The sequence below is a fragment of the Rattus norvegicus genome, chromosome 7 (genome assembly GCF_021556685.1).
Source record: "Rattus norvegicus strain SHRSP/BbbUtx chromosome 7, alternate assembly SHRSP_T2T, whole genome shotgun sequence".
Lineage (NCBI taxonomy): Eukaryota > Metazoa > Chordata > Mammalia > Rodentia > Muridae > Rattus > Rattus norvegicus.
The window spans coordinates 37725816-37738295 of NC_141540.1; the positions used below are offsets into that span (position 1 = coordinate 37725816).

Consider the following 12480-nt stretch of genomic DNA (forward strand, 5'->3'; position numbering starts at 1 on the left):
ATGCATCTGAGGAACACACACATTTGTAGCATAGCTAAGGAGTGCTGCAATTTATTTGCTTAGGAGAGTTTCGTTTCTTTTTAATTTCAAGCAAATTTTTTTAATACAGTATATTCTGATGACTGTTTCCCGTCTGATCATGGTTTTCCCTCCCCCCATCTCCTACCAGATCCTCCCCTACCCATCCAACAACTAACATCTTCTTTCTCTCTCACTAGAAAACTGAAAGGCCAATAAAACAAACAAACCAGAAGAAAACAGCAAACAAACATAAAAGAGAAAGGAAAAAGAAAAAGCACAAAGACCACACACACACACAGAGAGAGAGAGAGAGAGAGAGAGAGAGAGAGAGAGAGAGAGACAGACAGACAGACAGACAGACAGAGACAGAGACAGAGCCCATGAAAACACAAAATTGGCTTCACCAGTACTATTTCGTTTAACTCGTGTCTGGCTGTCTACTGCTGGTCACGTGCCTCCCTTAAGTGTAAATTTGTATACCCAATGAGTATCCTTTGAAGAAAATTAATTTTTCCTTTACAAGTCGTTGTGATTTGGAGATAATTTCTGTGTTAGGGTTAGGGATGGGGACTTGTGTCCACTCCCTCTCTCTATTCTGCGATCTCATATGGCTAGAACCCGTGCAGGCCCTGGGCATACTGCCACAGTCTGTGCGGCTGCGTGTGTGAGTGTGTGTGTATGTGTGTGTGAGTGTGTGTATATGTGTATGTGTATGTGAGAGTGTGTGTGTGAGTGTGTGTGTGTGGAGAGAGAGTGTGTGTATGTGTGTGTGAGTGTGTGTATATGTGAATGTGTATGTGAGAGTGTGTGTGAGAGTGTGTGTGTGAGAGAGTGTGTGTGTATGTGTGTGTGAGTGTGTATATGTGTATGTGTATGTGAGAATGTGTGTGAGAGTGTGTGTGTGTGAGAGAGTGTGTGTGTATGTGTATGTGTCTCTGTGTGTACGTGTGTGTGAGAGAGAGAGAGAGAAGAGAGAGAATGTGTGTGTGTGAGAGAGAGTGTGTATGTATGTGTGTGAGTGTGTATATGTGTATGTGTCTCTGTGTGTATGTGTGTGTGTGTGAGAGAGAGAGAGAAGAGAGAGAGAATGTGTGTGTGAGAGAGTGTATGTGTATGTGTGTATGTGTGAGAGTGTGTGTGTGTGAGTGTGTGTGTATGTGTGTGTAAGTGTGTATATGTGTATGTGTCTGTGTGTGTGTGTGTGTGTGTGTGTGAGAGAGAGAGAGAGAGAGAGAGTGAGAGGGAGAGAGTGAGAGTGTGTGTGTGTGTATGTCCTGTTGCATCTGGGAAGGCACTGTTTCCTTGGTGTCGTCCGTCCTCATTGGCTCTTATACTCATTTTACCTTCTCTTCTGCGTGGATCCCCCAGGCCTGGGGAGTAGGGGAGAACCAGGAAGACATCTCACTTAGGTCTGAGTGTACAAAGATCTCTTCCTCTCTTGCATTGTCCAGCTGTGGGTGGAACTATATTAGTTCCGATCAATGTCAGGAGGAATCTTCCCTGATGCCGTCCAAGCAAGGCACTGATCTCTGAGTACAGCAGAATGTCATTAGGGGCCATGCTATTGCTAGGTTCTTTTATTAGAATAGTGGTACCTGGTTTTCCTCTAGGCCTATCTAGTCTCAGATTTGGCTACCTGAGCAGTATCTGGCCTGGGTTTCATCTCACAGATCAGGCCTTAAATCCAGTCAGATAGAGGCTGGTTGCTCCCACCATTTTTGTTCCACTATGCACCAGTGTATCATTCAGGCAGGTGACCACAGAGGGATTTGTCCCTGGGTTGGTGGTCAGCTTTCTTGTCTAGTAGCACACAGAGTACATTCAGGTCCACAGAGGTGAGAGCTCCAGTTAGGCACCGGCTCAACTCCTCTGTGCTGGGTGAGGTTTATAGGTGTTGTCTGTTAGTGGAAAGTTACCAGTAGACTCTGGAATAGCCTGAGGTGTTCGGGGGATTCTATGGGACTCCTATAGGCCACTGACTTGATTAGATGGAACCCTGCACTTTGTAGTGTGAGAAGTCCAGTTGTGGCACTGCCTCCCCTGTTATTTGGTGATTCCATTTGCATTTATTTCATACATGTATATATTTTAAGACTCTTCTATTGTACTAGGTTTCCATAGGACCCTTCAAATGGCCCTCAGTGTTTGCTGACCCTCCCCGTCTTTTCTCTCCTCCCCTTCTCCATTTAATCTTCCTATTGCAGTCCATTGCAGTCCTCCCAGACTGTCTCTCAATAGCTATACATACGCTCTATTTCCCCTACCTTAGAATTGCCTCCTCCAGTTCCTTATCCCATACCCAAGCTCTGTGGTTACACAGAGAGTAGCGCCCCTGCTGAAGGCTTAAAAGCTGACATGCTTCGGGTAATTCTAGTCTATGTGAATTTTCCTTAAGTGAAGAAATCAATCCTAAAACTAGATGGCCTTGCCATGATTCACCAGGTACTGTCAATGTGCTTGAATGACAGCTTGCACAGTTAGGGCAGCCCCTGGGCTTGTTTTCAAAAGAGCATCCATCTGGATGAAGATACATTGTAGCCCTAGTTGATGGATTTAGGGAGGAACGCTGGTTACAGAGGGGAAAGGCAGAGCGAAATGTGTCACACGTAGCAACTCCAGAGTTTTTCAAAGTGTTTCGTGTTTATTTTTGAAATGTGTGTTCCCTGTTGCTTTCCGTCCTTGGCAGCACACATCTCAAGGCCACCCCTCTTTGGAAGTAATGCAATATGTATCATAATTCTCTTCCTGCACCCGATCTTGTAACTCATTTAATTTATAGCATAATAATATAGGATGGTCACCATAGGGAGGCATGTAGTCCCATTTGGCAAATATGGCAACCAAAGTAGATGGAACCCTGTAGAGGCCACTGTACCCGAAGCTGTATAGTCTTGATGTCAGTGGTGGGATCTAAGCCCAGGTTCGAGTCCATTATCTTAACTACTCAACATAAGAAACACAGCTCTCATCGCCAAGGGGGTGAGAGATAGCTTATTCTGGAGTGGATTCTTTGAGTGGCTAGGAACACGGGTTTAGGTCACCCCAAGTTCCATGTTTCTAACATGGTGACCGAGGGTGAACTATTTATAGTGCTAGAACAAAAGAGTGCCCTAAATCCAGGCCTTTGTGCAAGCATCAGGTGGGAGCATCAGGCGGGTGGATTACAACAGAGCAGAGTTCTCTGCCATGGTCTCAGATGCTAATTGGTGCCATTCTTAGTTTGGGGGTTGGAGGGAGAAGGTGATATACTGTTACTGTGTCTCAGAAGCTCTCACATGATAGTCATGAGGATGATAGATCAGACACAGAGATCAATTAGCTATGAATAGCCATTGATGGCTATTAAGTGCCACTAAAGTCGGCCCAAGATGGTTCGGATTTTGGACTTGGCAGCATTTCAATCCTCGATAACCACAAAGTTCTAATCAGTTCATTGGCTTCGGAGAATCTTTAACACAAATATGGCTTCCCTCCACCCCCCACCCACCCCCACCCTCACCATTCCAACACCCACCTCCCCACCTGAGAACTTCAGTTCACAGTGGTTAGCCCAGATGGTGTGTTAAAATTACCTGACTTCTTGACTTTCGGTTTTTGAAGCACATTACTAATTCGGGTGAGTACAGAAAGGTGACGAGGGAGAGAGGACAAATAACCCACGGTGGACCTAGATGAAAAGTCACATCTTTATTTAGTAAAACTTGGGGTCCAGGTAGGGATCAAACTCTTGTAGATGTCCCTTCCCATCTCCATGACACACCTGAGCGACAAACCTAGGTGAGTAGGGAAACCGGTGGGTTAGGAAGGTTTGTTATCTACTCCTGCTAAATGCTTCGATTCTCCAGCTCCTCAATGAAGATACAACCAGGAGGATAGGAAAAGGGGTTTAAAGGGCTGGAGACGAATGTTGCACCGTTAGTAAAGTGCCGGCCTCCTAGCATGTACAGGCCCTGGGTTCAAGCCCCACACCGCATAAACTGGTTGCAACAGCGCATGCGTGTAATGCCGGCACTAAGAGATGAAGGGAGGAGGGTGGTGAATTAAAGACCATCGTTGGCTACAAAATAAGTTAGAGGCTAGCCTGCGGTACTTGAGATTCTGTCTCAAAATAAAAACCTCAATAAAAAGCTAAAAGCTAAACAATAGGGCTATTTCAATCTATCAATACACAGAAAACCAACTGTCCGCGTAGTCGGCTCTTGAGAGTTGCACCTATAGGTAGTTTCAGACCCGCGAGGATGAAGCCAGATTTTAACCGGCTATTTTCTCCCTATTGGTTTTAGTGCTGGCCATTGAGCTTCTCGCGGCCTGCCAGGGCATAGAGTTTCTGCGCCCCTTGAAAACAACCACTCCGCTGGAGAAGGTGTACGACCTGGTGCGCTCCGTAGTAAGGTAAAGCCAACGGGTCTCTGGGACTTGCCCCACTTCTGAACAGTGGGTGTCTGCGGACACAGATTGTGGCTGATGCCCAGATCTGCTCTCTCTGTAGGCCCTGGATCAAAGATCGCTTCATGGCCCCGGACATCGAGGCAGCACACAGGTTGCTTCTTGACCAGAAGGCAAGCTGACAACTTTAGAGCGGGGAGGGGGGGTAGGGAGGGCGGAGGGATGTGGGGGGCAGGGGGCTGAGGGGCGGGGCAGGGGTGGGGTGGGGGGCGGGGCGGAGGGATGGGAGGAAGTGAAGTGGAAGCTGGGTGTGGAGAGACTCTGTCTCAGCCATTCTCTCCTGACTGTTCCTAGGAAGAGAAGCTGATTTGTAAGGTGACTAAAAGACACTTGAGAGTTCCCCCAAAGGACCAGATAGGACCCAAATACTGACTATGGGAGGATTTTGACGTGGACATGAGTTTTAAATGGAGTGTGCAAACAGTATGAGGGCTGTGGTTCATTAACACCGCCTCTGCTGTGCTAAAATACTTTCTTCTGCTGATGTTAGCATAGCTGGCACCACCCAAGGAAGAGCTGTGAAGTGCCAGGGTGCTACTGTGTCCCTGTACCTGCCTGGCTAGGCAAAATACAGTGTTCTTTATTGGTTATCTCCTTTGGTTATATTGACCATGGACTTAGGCAACTGCTACAAATGCCTAAAAGGCTAAGCCATCTTTTAAAATACACAGACGCACAGACACACACACACACACACAGACACACACACACACACACACACACACACATCCTATACATATTAATCCACATGTAAACATTGCATGTGTGCTTACATATGTCTACTATATAAAGTGTATGCATAACATGTATTTAATACATATACCTTTCACACACACACACACACACACACACACACACACACACACATATTAATGCTTTACACCCTTTGAATCATTAGTGTCCCATTCCCTAGAATCACTTGATTTTCTTTAGAACTATAACTCTGCTCCGGAGAAACAACTTCCCTTGTAAGTGTCACATCTCTTATTTTGAAGTAAACCCCACATTCTTTGAGGGGACACTTCTTCTCTGCCACCAGTACAAAGGCATGTGAGGGACTAGCTTGAAAAGAATACATACGTGTGTGTGTGTGTGTGTGTGTGTGTGTGTGTGTGTGTTTAGACAGAATTTCATGCTATGTAGCTCGGGCTGACTTAGAACTCACTGAGCTGCCCAGGCTATCCTCAAGTTCACAGCAATCATTTCCTTCATTGTATTCCAGAAGCAAGGGTGTTAGGATTCATGCAGGAGCCCATCCCACTAGCTGAGGATATATTTTGTAAGGTCATAGAGCAGGAAAGACCCCTGCCCTGTCAGAGAACACCGGTGGGTGGGGTCGGGGGGAGGAACCTATAAACCAAAAAAATGGGGCTTTGAGAAAATAGGTTGGCAGATGAAGAGGAAAACTTGGCGATGCGTGTGACTCTCTTATCATCATATGCAAACTCAGCCTCTATGCCATGCTTCTCAGCTGAAGGGTGGAACCCGATTCTGATAGGCTGGGACACAGGCCATATTTGAATACTTGCATATTTGTGGCCATAGAAACACAGCTGTGGAGGAATTCACGGTCCCACCTTTCGGCTTCCAAGTCTTGCACTGTGTTATCTACCATACCCTGCCTTGAGTGAGCAGCTGACATTTCCCTCTGAGCTGCCAAGACTCTGGTGGTCTGTGTGTGTGTGTGTGTGTGTGTGTGTGTGTTTGCTTGTTTTGCTCTGGAGGAGGAAGGCTCTTAAAAACCTTTGAGGGGCTGGGGATTTAGCTCAGTGGTAGAGCGCTTACCTAGGAAGCGCAAGGCCCTGGGTTCGGTCCCCAACTCCGGAAAAAAAAAGAACCAAAAAAAAAAAAAAAAAAACCTTTGAAAAAAAGAAAAGTGAGCACATTTTTAGACTCTGTATCCTAAAACCCTTTAATGTATCCAGCATCTAATTGACAGAGATTCTGTGTCAAATGGTTCCAAAAACAAGCAAGAAAGCTGCAATTACGTGTTTGACCAGGCACAGAGGGTGCTTTGATTTGGGACAAAGCTCATGTTTCATCACAGCTTGCAGAAAACATCTCGTCTATATTTCGACTTTGTTCCTTGCTTGCCTCTTAGGTTTGGGAGGTGGCTGCCCCGTACATCGAGAAATACAGAATGGAGCACATTCCGGAATCCAGACCGCTTTCTCCAACAGCGTTTTCACTAGAATCTCTGAGGAAGAATTCAGCCACAATCCCAGAGTCTGACGATCTTTAACGGGCTTCCTCGAGAACAGGCACATGTGTCGGATCTGGGCACATCACTGGTGTGGTGACGGAGAGTCTCAGGAACCGCCCATGATGTGTAGAACTCATCTCTTTTCAAACAAACTCTGGTTAAATCATGGCAGCAATACAGTCATTGAACCCAGAGCCCTCTTCTTGTTTTCTTGCTGTTGCCATGGTTTGAGGAGAACTGGGTGCCTTCTGGTCACTGAGTTTCCTTTCTTGATAATATAAACAGGCTACTTGCTCTTAAAAACAGCCACAATTCCATAGGTTTACCTATACTCTTGGTCTTAGGAAAATCAATTCAGAACATTCTTGTTTTAAAAGGCATTAGATTTTTGTGCATTTTTAAAAGAAAAAAATGTCTTGGGAGGCTGTACCTGGCTGTTTGTACTATACCATAATCTGACAGACACGTTTCAAATCAGAATTTGTTCCTAAGTCACAGAAAAGAGTCTCGAGCAAGAGGAGCTGGTTCAGGGGGGTGCATAAACATGCGGATTCAAACTGAGTTCAGATCTCCAGCGTCATGGTAAAAAGGCTGGGTGTGGTGGGGGGCACCTGAGCCCCAGTGCTGGGACACAGCTCCTGGGGGGGCTCACTGCTCAGGCAGTCTAGCACAATGGTGAGTTCCAGGTTCAGGTTCAAACAAAAAAATGATGTGGGCATTGATAGAAGACATTTTAACATCTACCTCTGGCTCTACACGTGCTTGCATGAGCAAGTGCACCTGCACACATACACATCATCTGTCTGTCTGTCTGTCTATCTATCTATCTATCTATCTATCTATCTATCTATCTATCTATCTATTTGTCACACAGACTGTCTATCTGTCACACAGACACTTTATTTACTATTTATCTGACACACACACACACACACACACACACAGAGGAGAGAAGAGGGGAGAGAGAATATTAAGCAGACCTGAAACCATTACCTACAGAGGTTATCCATGTCCTATTAACTACGGGGGCTGCTTAAGCCACCCCTTCAAGAATGAAAAGGCATTTGGGGCTGAATATAATGACTGTCCTTGTCACAGGCATGCCTTTTGTATTTCTCAGATCACTATACACATCTCCTAAATGCATGGTGATGTGCTCAGGTCAAAGTCTGAAGTTAGTCCTGTCATTTTCCATAGTTTAGTTCTTGGCTCATGTATTCTTAGGAACTTGACTAAGCGGTCTCCCATTGCACAGATGAGGCATTTGGGGGTGGGGGTGGTGGCCAAGCCACTGCCTGCAATAGGTAATCATTAAAATGAGCTTTGTTGACACAGGTTAGACTGCGCCCTCGAATATATTGCCCAATCTCTGTTTCTCCCCCAAGCAGATAAAGAACCTTCTGGGGAGGCTTTGTGTAATTGGTCAAAGGGTTCCATGACTCCTTTGGCATCCCAAGGCTAAGATCGATGCACTCATCATTGTAAACATGTGCAAAACACTGCATGGGCACGAATCTGAAAGCCTGGCTGGAAAGACCACAGCTGGTTAGCAACACACTTGCCAGCCCCACTAGCTGGTCACAGACTACAGGGGCCCAAGATGCACTCCCCAGGAACAGGCTTAACTGTGGACTATTCTTGATGTTTATTTCTACTGAATGTAAACACACATATGCACACATGCTGCGTGCATGCGCACATGCGTACACACACACACACACACACACACACACAAACACCTTATGTATTCTTGTACCCAAGCAGGCAGTGACACCAGCAGATGGTTGCTCCCATTCCTGTTTTGGAAGTGCTGGCCCCTTGTCCAGCCCTGCGCTTCCTTTGAAAGATTCCACCTGTCAGTTTAGTACATAGCTCTGTTAGTTCAAGAGTCTATGGTCAGAGGGGGCAAACTGTGTCAATGGCTTGCTATCGTTGGGTTCTTCGATTTGAGGAGAATTGAACCTAGGACATTGTGTGTGTGTTGAGCACATGCTCTCTGACACTGAGCTCCCACACCTACCTCCTGTTTGTATTTATTTTAACACCTCGTATTTGCTTTTCTGCTGCTCTGAGAAGAAATTCCAGCAAAAGCAGGAATAGAGGAAAGGGGTTCTCTCAGCTAACATTCCCATGGACCGTCCATTTCATTGGGCAGTCAAGGCAGCAATCTGTAGAAACCTTGCTTCCCAGCTGTTGACTGGGTCACCCTCTAATTTTCTTATACAGCCCAGGCCCATCTGCCTAGAGATGATGCCACCCATAGTGGGTGTGGCCTTCCCACACCATTTATCAGCCAAGATAATCCTTCCCAAACATGGCCACAGGCCAATCTGATCTCCTTAGTCCCACAGTAGACGTGTCCCAGTTGACTCTGGGATGTGTCAGGTTGTCAAGTGATGCTCACTAAGACGAATCTCTATCCCTTTAGAGAAAGCCTTTTCCGAGTTCCTGGAAAAATCCAGTCAGAAAAGGATAACAGGTCTTAGACCATGGGCTGAGTCCACTGCCTTCGCCGCTGTGAAGTGGTAGAGAATGGGCTGCTATGCCAGGGTTCCCTTCCCCCAGGTGCTTGCTTCTGCTTCTTCACTTAGGGCAGCAGGAGAAGGTGAGTCCTCAAGCAAGTATGCGGTCCTCCAAAACTTCTGTTGGTACATTTGCTGATTCCTAGTGACCAACAGAAGCCATGTGGCAAGCCGGAAACTGAGACCTGTCACCATCATTAAATAATCTACCCGATGCATAAAACCCAATAAATACGTTAAAAGAGTTACTCTCCATCTTATATTATACGTGTGTTTTACTTTTGGGTCTGACCATTATAATATTTTTATGAGACTTTATGGTGGCATAAACTGGTGGTCCTTAACCTGTGGGTCATGACCCCTTTTCAAAGGGGCGGCCTAAGACCATTGGAAAGCACAGATAACCACAAGTCAAAAGAGTAGCAACATTACAGCAATGAAGTAGCAATAAAGATAATTTTACGGGTAGGGCTCACCACAAACAACGTGAGGAACTGGATTAAAGGGTTGTGTATCATTTGGGAGGTTTATGACCACTGTCATAAACAACTGATCAAAAAAATTTTTAAAAAGCAACAAAAATAAGCAATTGATCATTTTGCCCTTTTTGATTACTTTTGTTAAAGGTACTAGTATATTAGACATGAACATTGAAGACAAACGAGTAGAGAGCATCCACTGGGCTTAGGGGTGGACCTGCTTAGTACAGACATTAGTGTAGATGGCGCTGCACTTTCTGCTATCTGCTTAATTCAAGAAAGGCCTGGGGTAGCAACAAGGCTAATGACTTGAAGAAATGTATCGGCAGCTTCCGAGAAAGCATTTTGTCTCCTGAGAGCTAGGGAAGGAAGCCATCTTCCTCTCCTGCTTGACCTGAGTGAGGACACACAGAGCTGGGTCTGTTGACTGACAGCCAGACCCAGGGCAATGCTGGGTGGTCAAGCAGAGGCAGGAAGGGATCTGGGTCATCATGAGGCTGAGTTGTTGATACCAAAGGGGACTTGCCCTGCTTCTGAATTTCCAATGGTGAGCTAAAAAAGCTGCTTTGCCCTTCCCTTTTCTTTCCTTCCCTCTTTCTTTCCCATCTTCCCTCCTCTTCTCTCTCCCTCCTTTCCTCTTTCTCTCCCTTGGGATTGAATTTAAGGTCTCATACATTCAGGCAAGTGCTCTACCACTGAGCTGTATATCCCCAATTGTCCTTTTTAGTTTTTCACTTTGAGATTTTACATAAGAGAGGAATGAGCTAGGGCACTGGTTTGGTGCAGATGGGCATTAAGATGTGTGAGAACAAGGCAAATTAAGTCCTCTGATACTGCTATGCACAACAGGAGAAGCTAGGGTAGGAGATAAAACCACAGAATGGTGGAAACTCTTCACTTCATAGACAAATTTCAGAGAGAGGTCTCAGAGTCTAGTATTTAGACAACACACACACACACACACACACACACACACACACACACACACACACACGTTACATCCAGTCATGTTTTTGACGACTGTATGAGGATCATGTCACCTAGCACAGTGTTTGGGATGACCCAGGGTAGTGACCCACCTGGTCAATGCAGTCTGGTATTAAAGGACTTTCCCCTCTAGTTGAGGACATACTGTGGTAACTACTGTACCAAGCAAGTGCAGTATTACTAGGTCATCAGGAAGGCCTAAAGGTGGTGGCCAGACCAACCTTTGCTGGTGGGAGTCAGAGAAGGGAGAAAAAGGAGAAATACAAGGAACTGTCAGTGTCAGAAGACACTCTCATCAGGAAATCACTCCTGTGGTCTCCTGTGTGCCAGTTTCTTTCTTTCCTTCTTTCTTTTCTTTCCTTTCTTTCTTTCTTTCTTTCTTTCTTTCTTTCTTTCTTTCTTTCTTTCTCTCAAACATATTTGCTTGCCCATCCTGCATGGCATCCGGCCAGCACATTCTCACCTCAGAAACAGTGGAAACTTCGTTGCAGGCAACTTCTTGGCAGGCAAAGAGATGAAACTGAATTGAACTAAGACATGCAGGTCTGTGTTCCTTTTCCCTCTCCTGTTTGATTTTTTTTTAATTTTATTTGCCTATGTTTGAGACAGGGTCTCAATAAGTAGCCCAGGATACTGGTCTGGGTCTCAATCCTTCTGCCTCCACCTCCCCAGTGCTAGAATCTCAGGAATCTATCACCACCCTGGCTCACACGTGGTGGAGGGTGTCTTTAAAATGGACGAAGGCACTTGGCTGTGGTGCCACACACCTACAATCACAGTAGTTAGGAGACAGAGGCAAGTGGATCTCTGTGAGTTCGAGGCTAGTCTTGTCTACAGAGCAAGTTTCAGGACAAAGAAACCCTATCTCAAAAAGTCAGAGAGACAGAGACAGAGACAAAAACAGACAGAGACACAAAGACAGACACACAAAGACAGAGACACAGGGAGACAAAGAGACAGAGACAGACAGAGACAGAGAAAGAAAGCATTTTCCTGGGACTGTGGAGAGTCCTTTAAAGGTCTGCCTGAATTTGAGCCCACCTCGTCTGTCTGTCTTCTGTGTGGCAATGTGGTTGCTCTCTCAACCACCACTCCCTCCACTGCCGTCTGCCTTGAGTTAACACAGCACCATGGGTTGGAGCACAGGCTCTCTAGAGCTCGTACCACAGCTGAACTCACGACTGAGTTAAATAAACATCTTCACTACACCACAAGCATCGCCTCCGGGATTGCAGCAGCAAAGCCCAATTAGTGCACTATCTTGATTTATACTGAACCCAACACCACCTCATAATTCCGGCTCTGCCAGCCTGAATTTGACAATTGTTGGCAACTACCGTCTATTTGTGAAATCACTAACTGTATTACGATTGCAAAGATCACTGAAATATTTTACAAGTTTTCAAGCGGAGGTGGCTTTAGAAATTCCAGTTTATATAAGTAACCATTCACTCTGCAAACAATTTTGCAATCCATTCTTTGAACATTTCAAAAAAAAACCCCATAGACAACACTGCTGGTCCACTTCCTGGGTCGCCCAGCAACGATGGTAATAACAGCAAATATTCATGGAGAATTATAAAACCTTTCCCATGACTTTGTGATACAAAAAAATTAATATAAAGATTTCTTTATATTAATGCAACCTCACTGACATTGACTAAAACGTGTCCATAGAGTTGAGTTTCTATACCTGTGTAAGATATAAAGTCTTCAACTCTGTGGTGAAGCTTTATATCAAGGGCTGACAAGATGTTAAAAATGAAAGGAAGCTTTGCCCTGGAAGGCTCTGACTGGCTAGAGAGCCTCTCAAGAGACAAAC

General features: G+C 45.5%; 1 protein-coding gene across 1 annotated transcript in view; it reads left to right on the top strand.

Moving 5' to 3' along the window:
• Window positions 1-6863, top strand: part of Hal (histidine ammonia lyase) — a 30254-nt gene extending 23391 nt beyond the window's left edge. Inside the window, exons 18-20 of the mRNA NM_017159.1 lie at window positions 4305-4413; window positions 4511-4580; window positions 6569-6863. Coding sequence (NP_058855.1) covers window positions 4305-4413; window positions 4511-4580; window positions 6569-6709 — 320 coding nt within the window. The 3' untranslated portion in view covers window positions 6710-6863. The remainder of the gene's footprint in view (window positions 1-4304; window positions 4414-4510; window positions 4581-6568) is intronic.
• Window positions 6864-12480: the final 5617 nt, after the last annotated feature.